Source organism: Neophocaena asiaeorientalis, unplaced genomic scaffold (assembly GCF_003031525.2).
Source record: "Neophocaena asiaeorientalis asiaeorientalis breed wild unplaced genomic scaffold, Neophocaena_asiaeorientalis_V1.1 scaffold315, whole genome shotgun sequence".
In the NCBI taxonomy this organism is placed as follows: Eukaryota; Metazoa; Chordata; class Mammalia; order Artiodactyla; family Phocoenidae; genus Neophocaena; species Neophocaena asiaeorientalis.
The window spans coordinates 2,170,319-2,193,330 of record NW_020172011.1 but is presented as its reverse complement, the minus strand read 5'-3'; the positions used below and the strand labels follow the sequence as shown (position 1 = coordinate 2,193,330).

Genomic DNA, 23,012 nt, shown 5'->3' with positions numbered 1-23,012 from the left:
GAACCTGAATCCAAAGAGCAGAATGGAAATTAGGCACAAGGACCTGACTAAAAAAAAAAAAGCCTTATGAGACGTGGGAGGCCTGGCACCAGGACCAGCCATATAATTTGTGGAACCCAGTAGAACATGAAAATATGGGGTCCCTTGTTCAAATAATATTAAGAAGTTCAAAGTGACATGGCAGCATTAAATCAAGTTCAGGTCCTTCTGAGCTCAAGGCTCTGTACGACTGCACAGGTCACATGTTCATATCTGGCACATCCAAGAATTCAGGCTGGGAAACTCTAAGTGCCCCTCTACCTGAGCTTATCAGCCCAGAGGAAGAGTTTTTCTGGGGAGAATTAATGTTCAAGGAATGGATTTTAATAAACTCTGACTCCTGTCACTGAAGGCAAGCTTAGTCTCTCCTGTTCCCCTAGTGGTTTGTTCCTTTTGCTTTTACCATTTAGTACTCATCATATTGTATTATTGTTTACTTGAATGCTCATGTGTCTTATTCTCTGGGCTGTGAGCTCCTCAGGGCTGCCACCATGTTCTATTCATCCCTGAGTTCGTAACACAGCATCTGACAATTAGCACTTAATAAATGTTTGTAGATAGGGATCATTTGTGTTGTTCTTTCCCTCAGGGCCCTGTTACATCTCATTCTGTACTTAGCCCACCCCAACTAAGTCACCACTCCTTGCCTGGGATATTCCTCCTAAGGGAAAATCTTGGATGTTCTGAAAAGAAAGAGGTTTATATTAGAAGTCCCTGGCTCATTAAGGAGTTACTGTGTTGGAGAGCGGGGCTGGCCATAGTGAGACAGCACCATCAGGTTAAGAAATATCTTTGCTTTTCTAACACTTCAAAATAACTTGTATTCTCAATGACCTTTATTCTTGACCTCTTTTCTGTTTTTAATTAATTTATTTTTATTTTTGGCTGTGTTGGGTCTTCATTGCTGCACATGTGCTTTCTCTAGTTGTGGCGAGCGGGAGCTATACTTCGTTGTGGTGCGCAGGCTTCTCATTGTGGTGGCTTCTGTTTGTTGTGGAACACGGGCTCTAGGAATGCGGGCTTCTGTAGTTGTGGCACATGGGCTCAGTAGTTGTGGCACACGGGCTTAGTTGCTCCATGGCATGTGGGATCTTCCCGGACCAGGGTTCAGACCTGTGTCCCCTGCATTGGCAGGCAGATTCCTAACCACTGTACCACCAGGGAAGCCCTACTCTTGCCCTCTTTATGCCAAGCCTGGATAAACTTTAGGGTCAGCCTGAACTCACTTACATGGGAAACTTTTGTTCTGCTCTTCGGGGCTTACATGCAACCAGTACTCATCAGAATGGCCCTGTTACTGTTTATGGCTGAAGCCCTACTTGATTGGTCAAGGCCTGTACTTATTAGTTATTAACCATTTGAATATCATACATGCTGGCTTAATATACTATTTCACACTATATAGCTCAGTGAGAATAACAAAGTGATGAAAGAATAGAAGGAAAAGGAGAAAAAACACCCTATAGTTATATTGCCTTTCATTTTACAAACTATGTGTTAAATCAATTTATCTTCATAAGGTAATAGAGGAGAAGAGAAAAAAATAAACATTTCATTTTTTTCCATGTTAGATTTTAAAAGCATTCATCCTTCAGCTTTTACCCGAAAGTATTCCTGGATTCCCAGAACAAATCAAGTCCCCTTCTTATTCTCTCTCAAAGTACCATAACACTTAATACCATTTGCACTTATCCAATCAAACCAGTTCTCTTCATTTAACTGTTAAGTTCCAGAGAGCAGGAACTACGTCTATTTTTACTCCCCATTGTACCCCCATTTCCTTACATCATGCTTTAAGGAGTAGATGTTCAACAAACTTTTGTATTATAATTAAATTAATAAATACCTGCCATAGTATCTGGAACAAAGCTGACCTTGAATAAATACATTCATTCATTCATAAAAGTATAAATGAATAAACGAACTTTGCTTACTTCAGAAGTTGCTCCAAAAGATCCTAGGCAACACATAATTCCATTTATTAACTCATTCCACAAATATTTACTAAGCGCCCACTATGTGTCAAGTACTTGTCTAAAGACTGGGGATATAGCAATGAACAAAAAAGCCCCCCCCAAAATCACCAGCTTGGGGAATATTTACTCCAGAGCCTCTAAAGCACTCTCTGCCTATATCTTCTAGGAATAGAGGCATACATGTAGCTCTTTATTTGCAAAGACCACAGTAGCCATCGTAGGCTCTTGTCCCAGCTCTTTGACCACTTGGCAATATGACTTGGGAAAGAAAGAACATTTAATATCTCAGACCTCATGGAAGTTTATGGCCTTCATCTCTCAAATTCCATCTAGCTCTCAGTCTATATGTCTAGATAAATACATTTTAATGAAATGGATCGCTTAAAATTCACTGGGAAACTTAGTTTTTGAAAGAGAATCCTTTAGAATATTTAGCCATCATATTAAATATATTAAAAGCAGAATGCCCCCTCACAAAAAAGAAGATATCATCAAGAAACTGGATGAGCTGCTCCTTGGGGAGATTCAAGCCTGGGGAAACAGGGAATTCTAAAAGGTGCAACAGTCAAATGGTTATGATTTTCTATTTATGTCCTCAGGTCTGGAAGCAGCTGGAAGTGACACAGACATCTTCATGGTGAATGGGATTCTGGGGGAGTCAGTTACTTTCCCCTTAAATATCCAACAATCACAGGAAATTAACAGCATTTCTTGGAATTCCAAAACATCTGTCGCTTTTGTAACACCAGGAAACTCAGGAGCAGCACCCACAATTTCCATAACCCACCAAAATTACCATAAACGAATAAATGTCTCAGGTCAGAACTATAACCTGGAGCTCAGAAATCTGAGGTTGGAAGACTCAGGGATCTACAAAGCCGACATAAATGTAAAGACCTCTGAAACGATCACCACCACCACCAGGTGCTACAATCTTCAAGTCTATCGTAAGTTGTGGGAAGACAGAGGGCTTGTTTTTTTATTTTTACTTTGCAATTTGCTGTCTAAAGAACACTTTTATTTCTGACAGCTGGGTTCCCTAAATCTTTTTATACTTATAAATACTTAAATAAATATATCAGTACTTAAGAGGATGTGGCTTTGTTTGCTTTTAGCTATGTACTCTTCCTGTGGACCTTGTTTCTGTTTTCTATAAAATGTAAATAATCATACTATCTATTTCCCATAGTTATTGTGAAGATCAAGTAAGACAGTGTATGCAAAGTACTTTTTAAAAACCTTTTTATTTTGAAATAATTATAGATTCATAGAAAAGTGTAAAGAAATGTATAGGGAGGGCCTGTGTGCATTTCACCCCCACCTCTCCCAATGGTAACATCTTACATAACTAGAGTACAATATCAAAACCAGGAAATCGACATTGGTACAATCTGTAGAGCTTATTTATTGAATAGATTTCACCAGTGATATAGGCATTTATTTATGTGTATGTGTGTAGCTCTGTACAATTTATTCACAAAAATAGCCTTATGTAAACACTACATAATCAAGATACTTAACTGTACCGATGTCACAAGATTCCTTCATCCCTTTATAGTCATTCATTGCCACCCCCTTTCCCCTCCCAAACTCCTGGAAGACATTAATCCATTCTTCATATCTAAAATTATGTTACTTCACAAATGTTACATAGATAGAATCATGCAGTATGCAAGCTTTGGAGATTGGCTTTTTTCATTCAGCATAATTTCTTTGAGCCATCCTAATTGTTGCAAGTATCAATAGGTTATATATTTTTATTGTTGGATAGTATTTCATGGTACAGATGTACTACTTTGTTTAACTATTCACCTATTGAGGGATATATTAGTTGTCTCTAGTTTGGGGGTTATTACAAATAAACCTGCTATGAATATTTGTGTACAAGTTTCTGCATGAAGTAAGTTTTTGTTTCTTTAAGATAAATGTCCAAGAATGAAATCATATGGTAAGTCCATTTGTCTTTCTTTAAATGGTTTATTGTGATAAAATATACATAACATTTAACATGTTAACATGTTAATCATTTTTAAGTGTAACATTCAGTGGCATTAAGTACGTTTACATTGTTGTGCAATCATCACCACTCTTCAACTCCAGAAATTTTTTTCCCCTTTTAGATAGATTTTATTTTTTAGAGCAGTTCAAGGTTCATACAAAAGTTAAGTAAAAAGTACGGAGTTCCCATATGCACCCTGCCTCCTACGACATACATAGCCTCCTACATTATCTACATCCCCCACCAGAGTGATATATTTATTACAATTAATAATGTACATTGATACATCGTTAGCAACCAAAGTCCACAGTTTACATTAGGGTTCACTCTTGGTGTTATACATTCTATGGGTAATGACAAATATATAATGACATTTATCCACCATGACAGTATCATTCAGAATAGTTTCACTGCCCTAAAATCCCTCTGTGTTCTGTTATTCATCCCTCCCCCAAGCCCTGGCAACCACTGATCTTACTGTCTCCACGGTTTTGTCTTTTTCAGAATGTCATGTAGTTGGAATCACACAGTATGTAACCCTTTCAGGTTGGCTTCGTCCACTTAGTAATATGCATTTAAGTTATCTTCGTATCTTTTCATGGCTTCATAGCTCTCTCCAGAACTTTTGAGTCATTTTTAGTGTTAAAAGGATTGCCAAATTATTTTGCATTCCCACCAAAAATGTACGAATGATCAGTATCTCCACATCCTCACAGCATTTAGTGTTGTCACTATTATTTTGGTCATTCTGATGAGTGAGTAGTATATTTCATTTTGGTTTTTAATTTTAATTTCTCCAGTAGCTAATGCAAAATGCCTTTAAAAGGTAAAATATTAGTACTGTTATCATCACTAAAATTACTGCAATTCACTAGGAGATGTATGTGGTGTGTTACGCAATGCTACTCAAAGTGTGGTCTGTGCGCTGGCAGCATCAGCATCACCTGGGAACTTATTGGAAATGCAAATTCTCAGGCCACAATCCTTACCATTGGTAGTGAAGCCCAGGAATCTGTGTTTTAACATTCTCTCTAAACTATTCCTATGTGTGCTGAAGTTTGAGAAGTGCTAATCTAGAACTGCCCTGTCCAACATGGTAGTCAGTAGCTACATATAGCTATTAAGTATTTGAAATGTGGTGAGTACAAGTTGAAATGTGCTCTAAGTGTAAAATACACACTAGATTTAGCATCAATAAAGAAACCCATAAAATATCTCATTAATCAATTTTATATTGGTTCCAGGTTAAGATAACATTTTGGATATATTGAGTTAAATAAAATACATTATTACATCATCTGTTTATTTTCACTACTTTTAATGTGGCTATTAGAAAAATTTAAATTACATAAGTGATTAACATTTTATTTCAGCACTAATTTCTATCATAGAGAATATTTGAGCCATGTCTCAAGGATTTTACTGTCCATCTACCCCACGGCAGAAAAACACAGAAATGCGACTAATAGATAAAATTCAGGTATACAGTTAATCCACTAAAGTTCAAGCTCCATAAAGGCAGAGACTGGTATAGGATACACTTCATGTTCCCAGCTCCTACCTTGCCAGGCACATAGTGGGTGCTGCAGAAGTATTTGTTGAATGGAAAAGTGAATTAATCATAATAGTCCCAGGTCCTAATACAGTGCCTGACAATTGTAAGTGCTCAATTAATATAGCATAATTCAATCGGGTTGCATCTGGATAGGACGCATACTGTAAAGAGCATTAATGTCAGAATTAGAACCCTTGCCAACTGTGTGATCCTGGCAAAGTTGTTTACCTTGTCGGGGCCTAAATTTCCTTATCTATAGAATGTAGATTGTAATAGGTGGGATTAATTGAGATAGGGTTAGTTGAGCTCCTAGTACAGTGCAAGCCTTAAAGTAGATGCTCAATAACTAGCTGTTGTTATTAATTTTTTAACCCTTGTCCCCTTTTTAGATTCTAGTTAGGAAGAACTTCCTAGATGAAGAAGGCTCTGAACTGGGCATGAGCGACAGAGTCAAAGAACCATACCCAAGTGTGGACACTTCAGAAAATATCTGACTCATTCAAGAACTTTGGCTGAGAAAATATAGAGGGCGTTCAATTTTATGATGTTTGTTTTCATCCCGTTATATGTTTAGTTTTACCCACTCAATCTTTAGGGGGTGTTAAACCACCTGCAATTAGGGCAGACTACTGTAAAATCTTAGAGAAAGTCCATACAACAAAATCTTCACTTTTTGGGTAGTTAGCTGAGAAGATAAAGAGAAAGAAACTGACATTTAATGAACACTATCTATTTGTATGGCATTCTACCACCTAATTTTTTAAAATACATAAAGATTATACATATTTAGGCAATATATGCACAAACAGAGCAAAAGATAATACAATGAAATGCAACTGTTCCTTTTCAGAGGCAGTCACTATTGCCAGTTTATTTTGCTTCTTCAGTAGAAAATTAAAGTACATATAAGCATAGATAGATTGTTGCTGGAGAGATAGATAGATAGATAGATAGATAGATGATAGATGGATAGTAGAGTGGTCTTTATATATAATAGCTCATCTAATCCTCACAACCACCCTAGCTAGAGAAAATTGTTGTCCCCGTGTTATAATTGAGGAAACCAAAGCTCAATGCAGCTGGATACCTTCTCCACTATTCCATAGTTAGAGAACAGTGGAGCATGGATTCTGAACCTAGTCTCCAATGGCTTCTCCACACTTTTACTTGGGAGGATGAAGGTCTGTCAGCCACAACCCTGACCTTCTCTGCCCATCAGCTTTGTGTAGGTAACATCTCTGTTCCTGCAGAGAAAAATGAGATGGAATCCTATTCTTCACCACTATCCCCCACCTTGACACCCACACAAAAAAAAAAGTCTTTTTAAAAATAAGTGAACAACAAGCAGAGACTTAAACACTGTTGTAAATCAAGTTTCTACGGAAACACACACACACCATTTGGTTCCTTTTTCATTATACATATCTGTATCTATCACTGTTATAGCTAATCAAGGTCTTTACTCCAAACTTGTTTAGAAGCTCTTTGGCAAGTTATCACTAATTCTGATTTGGAATGGTTCCCTCTAAGAGACTCTTAGGACCAGAGTATCTGGTTAGGTTGGAATCAAAGACTTTACAGCTCTTAGTTCCCATGTTCTACTCCCTCACAGGTACAGAAAAATGGTTCCTATATTTACAGTGCTGAATTTATTGCCTTTACAGACCTCACATTAATTAGAAAGTTATGTGCCATTTCCTTCCTCTATTTCCTCCCTCACATGGCAATAGTGGGAGGAGCAAACCACATTGCAGCAGTTTTGACAAGAATGAACTAAACTTACCAGCTCTGAATGTGGTCCTTTTCTTATCTCCTGGTAAAATGTTTTTCCTTTCCTTCTGCCAGCTCCAGATCTAGATATTGCCTCAACTTATATATAATTGGATTTTTGGTAACCTTTTTCTACTTACAACTTTTTCATTGCTTTAGTAAAAACATTTTTTAAAATGAACTTTTATTTTTTTATTATTTAAACATCTTTATTGGAGTATAATTGCTTCACAATGGTGTGTTAGTTTCTGCTTTATAACAAAGTGAATCAGTTATGCATATACATACATCCCCATATCTCCTCCATCTTGCGGCTCTCTCCCACCCTCCCTATCCCACCCCTCTAGGTGGTCACAAAGCACCAAGCTGATCTCCCTGTGCTATGCGGCTGCTCCCCACTAGCTATCTATTTTATGTTTGGTTGTGTATATATGTCCATGCCACTCTCTCACTTTGTCACAGCTTACCCTTCCCCCTGCCCATATCCTCAAGTCCATTCTCTAGTAGGTCTGTGTCTTTATTCCCATCTTACCCCTAGGTTCTTCATGGCATTATTTTTACTTAGATTCCATATATATGTGTTAGCATACAGTATTTGTCTTTCTCTTTCTGACTTACTTCGCTCTGTATGACAGACTCTAGGTCCATCCACTTCACTACAAATAACTCAATTTCATTTCTTTTTATGGCTGAGTAATATTCCATTGTATATATGTGCCACATCTTCTTTATCCATTCATCTGTCGATGGACACTTAGGTTGCTTCCATGTCCTGGTTATTGCAAATAGAGCTGCAATGAACATTGTGGTACATGACACATTTTGAATTATGGTTTTCTCAGGGAATATGCTTAGTAGTGGGATTGCTGGCTTGTATGGTAGTCCTATTTTTAGTTTTCTGAGGAACCTCCATACTATTCTCCATAGTGGCTGTATCAATTTAAATTTCCACCAACAATGCAAGAGGGTTCCTTTTCTCCACACACTCTCCAGCATTTATTGTTTGTAGATTTTTTTTGGTGATGGCCATTCTGACTGGTGTGAGGTGATACCTCATTGTAGTTTTGATTTGCATTTCTCTAATGATTAGTGATGTTGAGCATTCTTTCACGTGTTTGTTGGCAATCTGTGTATCTTCTTTGGAGAAATGTCTATTTAGGTCTTCTGCCCATTTTTGGATTGGGTTGTTTGTTATTTTGATATTGAGTTGCATGAGCTGCTTATAAATTTTGGAGGTTAATCCTTTGTCAGTTGCTTCATTTGCAAATATTTTCTCCCATTCTGAGGGTTGTTGTTTCGTCTTGTTTATGGTTTCCTTTGCTGTACAAAAACTTTTAAGTTTCATTAGGTCCCAATAGTTTATTTTTGTTTTTATTTCCATTTTTCTAGGAGGTGGGTCAAAAGGACCTTGCTGTGATTTATGTCATAGATTGTTCTGCCTATGCTTTCCTCTAAAGTTTTATACTGTCCGTTCTTACATTTAGATCTTTAATCCATTTTGAGTTTATTTTTGTGTATGGTGTTAGGGAGTGCTCTAATTTCATTCTTTTACATGTAGCTGTCCAGTTTTCCCAGCACCACTTATTGAAGAGGTTGCCTTTTTTCTATTGTATATTCTTGCCTCCTTTATCAAAGTTAAGGTGACCATATGTGCATGGGTTTATGTCTGGGTTTACTATCCTGTTCCATTGATCTATACTTCTATTTCTGTGCAAGTACCATACTGTCTTAATTACTGTAGCTTTGTAGTGTAGTCTGAAGTCTGGGAGCCTGATTCCTCCAGTTCCGTTTTTCTTTTCTGAAGATTCCTTTGGCTATTCAGATCTTTTGTGTTTCAGTACAAATTTTGAAAATCTTTTTCTAGTTCTGTGAAAAATGCCATTTGTAATTTGATAGGGATTGCACTGAATCTGTAGATTACTTTGGGTAGTAGAGTCATTTTCACAAGGTTGATTCTTCCAATCCAAGAACATGGTATATCTCTCCATCTGTTTGTTTTTTTTTTGTTTGTTTTTATGGTAAACGGGCTTCTCACTCTTGTGGCCTCCCCCATTGCAGAGCACAGGCTCTGGACACGCAGGCTCAGTGGCCATGGCTCACGGGCCTGGCTGCTCCGCGGCATGTGGGATCTTCCCGGACCAGGGCACGAACCCGTGTCACTGGCATTGGCAGCCGGACTCTCAACCACTGCACCACCAGGGAAGCCCTCTCTATTTGTTTGAATCATCTTTAATTTCTTTCATCAGTGTCTTATACTTTTCTGCATACAGGTCTTTTGTCTCCTTAGGTAGGTATATTCCTAGGTATTTTATTCTTATTTTTGCAATGGTAAATGTGAGTGTTTCCTTAATTTCTCTTTCAGATTTTTCATCATTAGTGTATAAGAATGCAAGAGATTTCTGTGCATTAATTTTGTATCCTGCTACTTTAAGAAATTCATTGATTAGCTCTAGTAGTTTTCTGGTGGCATCTCTAGGATTCTCTATGTATGGTATCATGTCATCTGCAAAGAGTGACAGCTTTATTCTTCTTTTCTGATTTGGATTCCTTTTATTTCTTTTTCTTCTCTGATTGCTGTGACTAAAACTTCCAAAACTATGTTGAATAATAGTGGTGAGAGTGGACAACCTTGTCTTCTTCCCACTCCTAGAGGAAGTGGTTTCAGTTTTTCACCATTGAGGACGATGTTGGCTGTGGGTTTGTCATATATGACCTTTATTATGTTGAGGTAAGTTCCCTCCATGCTTACTTTCTGGAGGGCTTTTATCATAAATGGGTGTTGAATTTTGTCAAAAGCTTTTTCTACATCTATTGAAATGATCATATGGTTTTTCTCCTTCTATTTGTTAATATGATTTATCACATTGATTGATTTGCATATATTGAAGAATCCTTGCATTCCTGGGATAAACCCCACTTGATCATGGTGTATGATTATTTAAATGTGCTGTTGGATTCTGTTTGCTAGTATTTTGTTGAGGATTTTTGCAACTGTGTTCGTCAGTGATATTGATCTGTACTTTTATTTCTTTGTGACATCTTTGGTTTTGGTATCAGGGTGATGGTGGCCTTGTAGAATGAGTTCATCAGTGTTCCTCCTTCTGCTATATTTTGAAAGAGTTTGAGGAGGATAGGATATCAAACATTCTCTAAATGTTTGATAGAATTTTCCTGTGAAGCCATCTGGTCCTGGGCTTTTGTTTGTTGCAAGATTTTTAATCACAGTCTCAATTTCAGTGCTTGTGATTCATTTGTTTATACTTTCTATTTCTTCCTGGATCAGTCTCAGATGGTTGTGCTTTTCTAAGAATTTGTCCCTTTCTTCCTGGTTGTCCATTTTATTGGCATATAATTGCTTGTAGTAATCTCTCATGATCCTTTGTATTTCTTCAGTGTCAGTTATTACTTCTTTTTCATTTCTAATTCTATTGATTTGAGTCTTACCCCTTTTTTTTCCTGAATGAGTCTAGCTAATGGTTTATCAATTTTGTTTACCTTCTCAAAGGACCAGCTTTTAGTTTTACTGATCTTTGCTATTGTTTCCTTCATTTCTTTATCATTTATTTCTGATCTGATCTTAATGATTTCTTTCCTTCTGCTAACTTTGGAGTTTTTTTGTTCTTCTTTCTCTAATTGCTGTAGGTGTAAGGTTAGGTTGTTTATTTGAGATGTTTCTTGTTTCTTCAGGTAGGATTGTATTGCTATAAACTTCCCTCATAACACTGCTTTTGCTGCATCCCATAAGTTTTGGGTTATCGTGTTTTCATTGTCATTTGTTTCTAGGCATTTTTTGATTTCCTCTTTGATTTTTTCAGTGATCTCTTGGTTATTAAGTAGTGCATTGTTTAGCCTCCATGTGTTTGTATTTTTTACAGATTGTTTCTTTTAATTGATATCTAGTCTCATAGTGTTGTGGTTGGAAACACACTTGATATGATTTCAATTTTCTTGAATTTACCAAGGCTTGATTTGTGACCCAAGATGTGATCTATCTTGGAGGATGTTCCCTGAGCACATGAGAAGAAAGTGAAATCTGCTGTTTTGGGAAGGCATGTCCTATAAATATCAATTAAGTTTATCTTCTTTAATATATATATCATTTAAAGCTTGTGTTTCCTTATTTATTTTCATTTTATATGATTGGTCCATTGGTGAAAGTGGGGTGTTAAAGTCCCCTACTATGATTGTGTTACTGTTGATTTCCCCTTTTATGGCTGTTAGCATTTGCCTTATGTATTGAGGTGCTCCTATGTTGGGTGCATAAATATTTACAATTGTTATATCTTCTTCTTGGATTGATCCCTTGATCATTATGTAGTGTCCTTCTTTGTCTCTTGTAATATTCTTTATTTTAATGTCTATTTTGTCTGATATGAGAATTGCTACTCCAGCTTTCTTTTGATATCCATTTTCATGGAATATCTTTCCATCCCCTCACTTTCAATGCATATGTATCCCTAGGTCTGAAGTGGGTCTCTTGTAGACAGCATATATAAGGGTCTTGTTTTTGTATGCATTCAGCCAGTCTATGACTTTTGGTTGGAATATTGAATCCATTTACATTTAAGGTAATTATCCATATGTATGTTCCTGTTACCAGTTTCTGAATTGTTTTTGGATTTGTTATTGTACATCTTTTCCTTCTCTTGCGTTTCCTGCTTAATGAAGTTCCTTTTGCATTTGTTGTAAAGCTGGCTTGGTGGTGCTGAACTCTCTTAGCTTTTGTCTGTCTGTAAAGCTTTACATTTCTCTGTTGAATCTGAATGAGATCCTTGCTGGGTAGAGTAATCTTGGTTGTAGGTCTTTCCCTTTCATTACTTTAAATATGTCCTGCCAGTCCCTTCTGGCTTGCAGAGTTTCTGCTGAAAGATCAGTTGTTAACCTTGTGGAGATTCCCTTGTATGTTATTTTTCCCTTGCTGCTTGTAATATTTTTTTCTTGGTATTTAATTTTTGATAGTTTGATTAATATGTGTCTTGGCATGTTTCTCCTTGGATTTATCCTGTATGGGACTCTCTGCACTTCCTGGACTTGATTGATTATTTCCTTTCCTGTATTAGAAAACTTTTCAACTATAATCTCTTCAAATATTTTCTCAGTCCCTTTCTTTTTCTCTTCTTATTCTGGGATCCTGATAATTCGCATGTTGGTGCCTTTAATGTTGTCCCAGAGGTCTCTGAGACTATACTCAATTCTTTTCTTTCTTTTTTCTTTATTCTGCTCTGAAGTAGTTATTTCCACTATTCTACCTTCCTGGTCACTTATCCATTCTTCTGCCTCAGTTATTCTGCTATTGATTCCTTCTAGATAATTTTTAATTTCATTTATAGTGCTGTTCAACATTGTTTGTTTGCTGTTTAGTTCTTCTAGGTCCTTGTTAAATGTTTCTTGTATGTTCTCCATTCTTTTTCCAGGATTTTGGATCATCTTTACTATCATTATTTTGTATTTTTTTTCAGGTATACTGCCTATTTCCTCTTCATTTGTTTGGTCTGGTGGGTTTTTATCTTGCTCCTTCATCTGCTGTATTTTTCTGTCTTCTCATTTTGCTTCACTTACTGTGTTTGGGGTCTCCTTTTCACAAGCTGCAGGTTCGTAGCTCCCATTGTTTTTGGTGTCTGTCCCCAGTGGCTAAGTTTTGTTCAGTGGGTTATGTAGGTTTCCTAGTGGAGGGGACTACTGCCTATGTTCCGGTGGATGAGGCTGGATCTTGTCTTTATGGTCGGCACGACTGTGTCTGGTGGTGTGTTTTGTGGTGCCTGTGACCTTATTATGATTTTAGGCAGCCTCTCTGCTACTGGATGGGGTTGTGCTCCTGTCTTGGTAGTTGTTTGGCATAGGGTGTCCAGCACTGTAGCTTTCTCATCGTTGAGTGAAGTGGGTCTTAGCATTGAGATGGAGATCTCTGGGAGAGCCTTCGCTGTTTGATACTACATGGAGCTGGGAGGTCTCTGGTGGACCCATGTCCTGAACTCAGCTCTCCCACCTCAGAGGCACAGACCTGACACTCAGCTGGAGCACCAAGACCCTGTCAGCCTCACAGCTCAGAAGAAAAGGGAGAAAAAAAGGAAGAATGAAAAAATAAAGTAAAGTTATTAATATAAAAAATAATTATTAACAATAGAAAAAATTTTAAAGTAATAAAAAAGAAAAAAAAAGAAAGAAAAAACAGAACAACCAAACCAAAAAACAAATCCACCAATGATAACAAGCACTAAAATCTATACTAAAAAAAAAAAAAAAGAGAAATAAACCGGACAGACAGAACCCTAGGTCAAAGCTATACAGACAAGATCACACCAAGAATCATACACATACACACTCACAAAAAGAGGAAAAGGAAAAAAATACATATATCTTTTGAGAAGTCTGAGGTCTTCTGCCAACGTTCAATAGGTAGGTGTTCTGTAGGAGTTGTTCCACATGTAGATGTATTTCTGATGTATTTGTGAGGAAGAAGGTGATCTCCACGTCTTACTCTTCCTCCATCTTGAAGCTCTCCCCCCTTTCAAATGCTTTGTTGAGCATTTATATCCCTAGCCAACATATGGTTGCAAATGATGAAGGAACCAACATGAGGAGTGGATAAACACAACCAACATATATATTGGTTGATATTTTCATTTAAGTTCAGTAATAAGAAAAAAGTGATTGAACAAAGACATATATTGGAACTTCACTTGTTCATCAATGACGTGAGCAACTTCTTTGCTGAACTGGATAGTGGTTTTCAAATACTGGAAGAACATTTCTAATTTTTTGTGTGCTATTCACAATATAATGGCTACAGACAGGATGCATTGTTATTTTAATCTGCTTCAGTACCCTCTCCTCCATTGCTTTCTTAAGTCTAGTGTGACAATCAAGAAAACAATAAGTCAAGCCCTAGTTTGCAGCATTTGCCAATTTCTTTGGTGTAAATACTCCCACTTTGGCTGATTTTAAGACCTGCAGAGTTGGGAAGACTTTGTATTGATACATCATTACAAGGGATAGATACAATAGATGTAAATAACCTCTAGAGCATAGATTATAGTAAATTGTCCAAAAAAAAATTAGTAAGTGATAAGTTTTAAAGAGTTATTAGATTGTTTTTAATATAATTTATTTCATTGTAAGTTTTTAACATCCATCATGAAAATTTCTGAAAATTTAACAGTTGGCTCGCACAAGCTGGTATAGGCCAGCTCCAGCTTACCACTGGCTCATGTGTTTTCTCCTCATAGGTCGGCTTGGGAAGCCAAAAATTACTCAGAGTTTAATGACATCTGTGAATAGCACCTGCAATGTCACACTGACATGTTCTGTCGAGAAAGAAGAAAAGAATGTGACATACAGTTGGAGTCCACTGGGGGAAGAAGGCAATGTTCTTCGAGTCTTCCAGACCCCTGACAACCAAGAGCTGACTTACACGTGTACAGCATGGAATCCTGTCAGCAACAATTCTGACTCCATCTCTGCCCAGCAGCTCTGTGCAGGTAACCATCTCTGTCCATCTCTCCTGAAGTCTCAGAACACTCTAACCTGCTGCAAGGCCTGAATCAGCCCTAGTTCTCCAGGGAAAAGTGCCTCCCTTATACCAGGGCTGGACTCAGGGGAATTCTCTTCCCAAGAAGCCCTGGAACAGAATCCAAAGCCTTCTGGGTGATGCCGGGCATTTCAGGGTGTTCTGAGGCAGCCCCCGCTCAGCTCCCCAATTCAGTTTCTGATCTTGACCTTTAATAGCAGGAAGTACAGTTTCCCTCTGAGCTTTGGCACTCCCCTCTATCAATATTGAGTGTCCTTCAGGGGAGTGCCCCTGAATGTGGACAAGTTTGCCCAGCCTCTAAGGCCTATTTCCTGAGAGTCAAGTCTCACCACATCTTCTATTTCCAGACATCGCAGTGGGCCTCCATACTCACCGCACTGGGCTGTTGAGTGGGCTGGCTGTGTTCTCTCTGCTTCTAATCATTCTACCTTCAGTGATTTTGTTCCTTTTGCACAAAAGAGGACAAGGTAAGATTTTCTCAGAAGTTAAAATGTGGAAATGCACCTGCCTTCTTCCTTCTTCCTGGGACTGAAGTCATTTATCCAAGGTGAGGTGGAAATGTCCTTTGTTCCAGGGAATTAGCCTTCCTAAAATCCCCAGCCCCTCACCTTACCATCTCCCAGAAAGATGGTCCCGAGGACTATATAACATTACCCTGAATGGTCTTCAAAATATGTTACTGGGATCACCAAGATGTCGTGGGCCCAGAACATGGGTTCGAGTTTAGCACTGCCATTAACAAGCAGTGCTTCATGGGATGCATGTCTTTACCTCTCTGACTTAGTGTTCTCACATGTGAAATGAGGTTTGGACTAGGTCTCCAAGGTCACTTCCAATTCCATCAAAACTGTGACCTTTGAAATGTCATTGAGGGACATGTACTAATTTTATATTCCATGGTTGTCACTAGATCCCTTTGGGTCCCTCTGGATCACTCTGTAATTGTAACCATTCTCAATTCAGAAAACCTGATCTGGGGTTCTAGGGGATCATTATACCCTCCTATTCCTCCTAACTCCGTGTCCACCCAAAATCTTGCTTTCCCACCAATCGTAATAACAAGCCTGTATGTAGCGAGGCTCTACATCTGATTCCATGTTCCTGACTCTCCTTTGTGTCTGATTCCTCAGGTTCCTACTTGAAGATCTTCAGTAAGAACCCTGGTAAGTTCTCAGCCACGAATTTTCCTGTATGATGGAAGAGATGCATTCACAGCACAGTGATTAAGCCTAAGCTTGTACTTTGCAGGCAGTCTGGGATGAAGGTGCCAGCTTGACCATTTATCAACTACCAGTTATTTTATCACTGTCTCAGTTTTCTCTGTTGTAAAATATACATAAAAATAGGATTGCTGCATATACTTATTAAACGGATTTAATGAATTACACATATAAAATACTTGGCCCAGTGTCTGGTACCTCGTAAGTACTCAGTCAGTGTTAGATACTATACTTACAATTGACCAACCTGGTCTTGGCACAGAAGGAGGCATTCTGGGGGCAGAGAGTTTGTGACATGAACTGTAACTCAAATGGCCTCATGATGGGGAGAAATCACACAACCTGCTGTAATATCACTCAGCTCAGGCTTGTTGTCTGCAGATATGTTGGTGCCCTGGAATATGAAGGCCCCAAATTCTGGCTATCTCTTTTCAACTTGACCCTCAAATGTTCCATGTTAGGAGCAAAGAAAAGCAGTACACTGGGAGGAATTCCCACGAATTCTTAAAAGCAGGGACTTATCTCTCTTGTCTGCTGCTCCGTGACCTCATACATTGCTTGGCATGTGGAGAGAGCTTAACAAATCTTTGACTCTGTGGATCAGTCAAGCAACAAATATTTGTGGAGCATCTACTACAGGTCTAACATTGAGGTGGTAAAAGAAAGGTGTGCACCAGAAGAGGCCAACACAGTGTATAACTAGAGAGAATCATTCTAGTCAAAAAATTAAGACCCTCACATGAAAAGAAAACTAGCCATGCAAGGTAGTGGATGCTAAGTGCCAGAGACACTAAGACCCTGTGTGGAAAAGCTACCTTCAGTGCCCACACAGGGATTGGGGAGAATCTCTTTACCCTAATGTGGGCTTTGGAGCAGAAAAGACTTCCCACTGAGCTCTGAGTGAAACCTGAGCCAGGTGTCTCCCATACCACATGCCATCCCTAGAAAAGGAAAAGACAGTCAAGGATCCAAGCATCCATCTCAAGAGAATGGGAGTCATTTAACTTCTTTGGGTTTTATTTCTTCATTTGAAAAAGAGAACATTAGAATAGATCACCTCAAAAAAAAAAATAAAAAAAAAAAACCCCCAAAAAAAAAAAAAAAAAAAAAAAAAGAATAGATCACCTCGAAAACTTCATCCACATTTCACATACTGTGGTTCTATGTTTGTTTGTGACACAGATGCTGCCTCAAAGAAAACAATATACACATACGTCACAGTTCCAAGAGACACCCAGACAGCAGAGCTCAGGATCTATGATGAAATCCCCCAGTCCAAGGTGAGGTGGTGCTACTCGTGGGTCTCCACCACAGGCCCCCAGGACAGGGAGTCATGGGCAGCAGGCACAGCCAAGAGCCTGACGGGGTCCAACCAGGAAATACCAGGTCAGGGAAATGATGCCATGAGTCTTTCTATGAGGACAAGAATGTGGTCAAGTGTCACCCCATGACAGCCTCCCGGGGTTGAAGCCTCATGCTTCCACATGAGAGCCTCACTCCAGGTTAGATGAGAGTCATGACTGAGAGCAAAGCACCTTCTATAGGGGACCCACAACAGGGGAGTCCCTGATGTGAGGTGAAAGCTGTTATGTGGCCACTGACAGGTGAACAAGTTGCTAAGCGGGGTTCAAGGACACAGAACTGAGAGAGGTCCCCTTGAACTTGAATTCTTGGTCTGGCTGTAGCAACAGCTTGCTTTCCTCAGGCTGCTTTGCTCTGTTCCACAGCCTCCCCTCTCGCCTGCCTTTTACCTGCCTGTCTCTCCCTCACCTCCACCCTGAACCAGGCTTCTACATGGTATTCCCTTTCTCTGTGCCCCCACCAGCCTGTCTCCTAAAGTCTCCAAGGAGTGAAAGGGAAACTGAGGTCTGCCCGGTAAATCCAGCCTTGTACTTGGACTGATAGGTCAGCTGGGTCCATAGAGCCCATGGAAAGCTAAAATTCTGACTAAGCAAGACTCAGTCTGACCCCTTCTCTTGGCTCCTGAAGATTTTGCCCAATGGCTGCCAACTGTCCCATGCTCACCCCCACCTGAACCTGATTCTCTCCAAAGCTGGATGGAACCAAAGTTGAAGCTGGAGAGGAGGCCACCTAGTGAAAGTGCAACCAGGGAGGGCTGATGGGCAGAAGCAGAAGTAAGAAGGGGGGACTCATAAGATTTTGCCTGGGCTCCCTCACTGAGGGAAGATGGGTGTTTTACAGGTGCTCCCCACCAAGGAGGAGCCAGTGAACACGATTTATTCCATAGTGCAGTACTCTGATAAGGTAAAGACTTCCTGATTTTTAGCCCTGTTGTCCTGTCTATTCCAACCTTTCTGCTGTATCTTGTCCATCAACCAGCAGTCAGCTGGTTCCCTTGGGACTCTATGCTTCTCAGGATTAATTGCTGAGGGCCTTGGTCTCATTCCACACATGCACACAGCCTTACTCCCCAGGTCCATGACCATCCACAAGCTGGCCTCCTTGATGCTGATCCCACACTTTATATGCAGGAGCCCCTAGGCCTCTGAACTACAGTGTGGAAACTCCAGCCTCTATAACATCCAAGGCCATTGCTAGCTCACAGTGTGGAAATTAGAAAGCAGGTGTCCCCCACCTTCCCCCTACGCTGGGCAGACACAGGTCCACACCAAGTGCACAGTAGAACACAGGGGCAAGTAGAACACAGGCTGAACCCCAGTTCCCATTTGCTCCCTCAGCAGACCCTCACAGTGTGCAACATGCCCAACCATTTGTAGAGCTCTAGTGACACTCACATTCCCTGTGCCTCAGTGTCCTTCTCTCAATTATGCAAAGAGAGAAGGTAAGTCCTGATCTTTGACAGGACTTTCAGTTTGGGGAATCTGGTGAGGAGTTGAGGCCCTGTCTGAGGGTCCTGATTTCTGCTACAGTAAGGACAGCTCTGGGGTATCTGGGTGAATCAAATATTTTGGAAGTATTTCTGTTTAATAGCTGAGCTAATAGGTAGGAAGCTAATCATGAAAGATAAATTTGAACCCGGAAGTCTCGGAGGAAAGGGATAATAATGATAACAAATAAAGAGTGAGAAGAAATATCGGGATACCAAAATGGAATGCAAATGAATCCATGAATAAGAATTAAGAGCTGATTCTATGAGGCATCTATGAATTGGCCAAATAGGAAGGTCGTAAGGGAACTCAATGCACAGGTCAGTTTGAATGTAAAGATAAGCCAAGTGTCCTGGAGAACAAGATAAAAGGACCTTGACTTCCTCAGTGATCAGGAGATGAAAGGAGGGAGAAGGAAAGGAAGGAGGTGAGTGAGGAAAGAGGAGGAGGAGGGAAAAGGAAGGAGAAGCAGGAAGCGGGAAGCAAGGTGTCCACATGTTTGAACCAGGATTGGAAGGAGAGTGGGAGGAAACAGAGAAGAAAATACAACTGGAAAAGACTAGACTTGAGGGATTAATCAGGGACTCTTGGATTGAGACATCTCAAAGTAAACCCTCTAGACAAGTTGGATGACAATTATTAATTTGGATAATGTGTAATTTAAAACCTAGGACTCTGCAAGCCAATGGGAGGGTTGTTTGCAGTATTCTAAGTAACTAGAGCATACGACACCAGTGGAGGTGACTCACCACTAAATATAGGCCAAGGTGCAGTTACCGGGGTACAGAAGGAATGAAGGCTGAACTAGGAACATGGAACATGGGTAGCTTGAGCCTGGATGTTGCCTCAAGCCTATAATAAAAATCAGTGCAGATATCCACATTCTCTACTGCTGCTTTTTCTAAGCTAAGAAGTTGATTACCCAAGGGCTTCCAAATTGGGTGGCTGGAACAGAGGTGAGGGACTCAGCAAAGGGCAAGGCCCTGCTACCCCAGTTTACCCCAGAACCAGGGAAATCTAAGGCATCGGTCTGTGCCATTTGCATGACTCTAGAGGGCTCCTCGTGGGACTGGAATTCCCTACCAGCCCCTTTCAGTCAACATGTCCTCCTTCTCCCTTTTGTGCAGATGGGGAAAACCAACACTCAGGACAGCAAACCTCCTGGGACTTCAAGCTATGAAATTGTGATCTAGGCTCCCAGATGGAATTCTCCCCATGGAAACTGAGCTACAACCATACCTACTGGCAGATGCTCCAGACCTAGACTTGCTCTGCCCAGATCTTACCTGGAGATTGCAAATCACCAGATCCCAACACGTAAGCAAAGAAGCAAACACTTTGTTGCTGGGCATAGCTCATGCCTAGATAAGCAAATGGATACATGCCCTTTCTGAAATTGCTCCCTTCCTGATGAATGACAAGGAAGGTCCTTTGGAACAGTGCTTCCCACCCTTCTTCACATCGCAGCACATGGAGAAAATATTTTTGTGGCCCAATGGGGTAAACAGTAAAGATTGCTCATGGTTGGAGGCTGTGTACGACCAGAGGTGATGACTCTTCCCAGCAACCCCATATGTGAAGGATCCACATTTTGCACACCTGTAATCTGCCATGACACACCACTTAGGAGCCTCTTCTCACAATATATGGGAGGAGCCCTGGTCCATGGCTTCCCCAAGTCCACACAGCACCTTGGCCAGATGAGCCCCTCACTTGAGTACATGGCTTGGCATGTACTGCATTTCAGCCTCTGTTTGTCCCTTTGCCTGGGAAACTTTGTTCAGGGTACACCTGGCTGGACCAGTTCAACCCTATGTAACTGTGTGGCATGGGAAGCCATCAGAGTTGTGGCTCTCAGCTGTGCAGACACAGTCTCCCAATAGAGTGTTGGAAAATGCTCTTTCTGTAGGAACTAGCCTGCTGGGGCATTTTTCTTCAAGCTCCACTTCAGAAACCTCATAATATATTTTTTCTGGCCAAGTTTTCCTTCTATATCACTCTGTGATTGTTAATTTTATGTGTCAACTTGATTGGACCATGGGGTGCCCAGATATCTGGTTAAACATTATTCAGGCTGTGAGTTTGAGGGAAGAGGTAAACATTTGAATTGGTAGACTGAGTAAAGCAGATTAATCTTCCCCTCCAGTGTAGGTGGGCATCACCAAATCCATTGAAAACCTGTATAGAACAAAAAGGCAGAGTAAGGGAAAATCCATTCTCTCTCTCTGCCTGTCTTTGAAATGGGACATCAGTCTTCTCCTGCCTTAGGACTTGCACATGGACTGGAATGTCCACGATCAGCTCTCCTGGTTCTCAGGCCTTTGGACTCAGACCGGAACTATACCATCACCTCTCCAGCTTGCTGACTACAGATCTTGGAATTTTTCAATCTCCATAACCACATGAGTTAATTCCTTTATAGCTATTTCCTGTTAGATCTGTTTCTCTGCAGAACCAGGCTAATAGAAACTCCAAACAGCTTCATCAAGAAGAAGAAGCCAGGGCTTCCTGGTGGCGCAGTGGTTGAGAGTCCACCTGCCGATGCAGGGGACACAGGTTCATGCCCCAGTCCGGGAAGATCCCACATGCCGCGGAGTGGCTAGGCCCGTGAGCCACGGCTGCTGAGCCTGCAGCCTGTGCTCTGCAACGGGAGAAGCCACAACAGTGAGAGGCCCGTGTACGGCAAAAAAAAAAAAGAAGTAGAAGCCATAGCCAGTAACCTCATTCTCTAAAAAGAATTGCTAAGCTATATTTCTGGCACTTTAGGGGAACCCAACCATCAAAACAATAGACCTTGAAGGAAGCAGTCATTCTCTAGAGGGAACTTTGTAGATGACAGTATAGGTGATGAAATTGGATTCACCTCAGTTCCTAAGGCTCATCCCAGAAAGTCATGGAGTTCAAGCTGATGTTAATGACCCTCCCTCTTTCCCTGACAACACTAAGGAGGAATCACCTATGGCTGAGCAGAACATTGAAGTAAGCATTTGAAAAATTGTTTCCCTTATGTGTTAGCAAGCATAACCAGCTAAATCCTAAAACCCCATGAAAAATCCCAGGCTGGATAGCAGAAATAAACTGCATTTAGGCAGAATGAAGTTGTTAGTCCCCACTAATGGGTCCATAGAACCACCTAGCCCTGACTCTCATTAGCACTGTGTTGGGGGTTGCAAAGCCTCCAAAGAGTAAGATGAGCATGACGTCTGCCCTGGTCTAACTACAGTACAAGTACTACAGTTAAGTTCTGAACTACATGCTACAGAGAGTGGCATGAGCTAGCACAGTCAGAAAACATCTTACGGAGGAAGTGCTGCTGAAGCTGGACCTCAAAGGATGGATGGAATTTGGCAGAGAATGAAGAAGACAGAAGGCATCCAAGTGAGGAAGGCATGAAAGAAAGAAAAGGACTGGATCTGTGTCATGTATTTGGGATACCTCCCCAGATATACCATGCATGTTCACAGTCTCTTGCCTGTGTGTGGCACAGTGCTCAGCTGGAATGTATGCCCCCATCCCCTGCCCATTTACACAGCCTTCAATACCCAGCTCAAATGTCACCTCATCTATGAAGCTTTCCTGGGTATCACTCGGCAAATTAACTATGGTTCTTTTTGCACTCCTTCCCCCACCCCTTTGGTCTTTCTGTCATTAAAACTCATTTCATTCTACCTTACAGTATAGATTATTATTTGTTTCCCTCTATGTTGCCCATTACTTAAAGACAAGGCCCATGACTTCATGATCATGAAGAGGTAATAGCTTTATTCATCTCTGCATCTACCGCCAGCCAGCATGGTGTCTTGTACCTTGCTTGTGAGCTATAAATGCTGTTGAATAGAATTGAAAGTGACCAGCCAGGTTGCAAAGAAGATACATATTGGAAATACTGATGGATAGGAGCCAATAAGCACAGTGGAATCAAATCACGGCAAGCATTACATATCAAGAGGCAGACATCAGAGACTATTCCTAGTATAAGGACACTTTGGAGGGAGAAGATTTTCAGAGTTAGACAGACCAGCTAAGACATCAAGTGATGCAATGAACCAGGTGTGAAGAGGTGAAAGGCAGTCACC

At 40.4% G+C, this 23,012-nt stretch overlaps 1 protein-coding gene across 4 annotated transcripts in view; it reads left to right on the top strand.

Moving 5' to 3' along the window:
* The window catches only part of CD84 (CD84 molecule), a 36,374-nt gene extending 13,770 nt beyond the window's left edge, over nt 1-22,604 (top strand). For 2 of the 4 annotated variants that reach the window (XM_024750672.1, XM_024750689.1), the window contains exons 2-8: nt 2,615-2,962; nt 14,566-14,817; nt 15,215-15,334; nt 15,998-16,030; nt 17,270-17,367; nt 18,290-18,352; nt 20,064-22,604. In XM_024750672.1, coding sequence (XP_024606440.1) covers nt 2,615-2,962; nt 14,566-14,817; nt 15,215-15,334; nt 15,998-16,030; nt 17,270-17,367; nt 18,290-18,352; nt 20,064-20,129 — 980 coding nt within the window. In that variant the 3' untranslated portion in view covers nt 20,130-22,604. The remainder of the gene's footprint in view (nt 1-2,614; nt 2,963-14,565; nt 14,818-15,214; nt 15,335-15,997; nt 16,031-17,269; nt 17,368-18,289; nt 18,353-20,063) is intronic. The other 2 variants (XM_024750696.1, XM_024750681.1) reach the window with 2 other exon arrangements.
* The last annotated feature ends 408 nt before the right edge of the window (nt 22,605-23,012 follow it).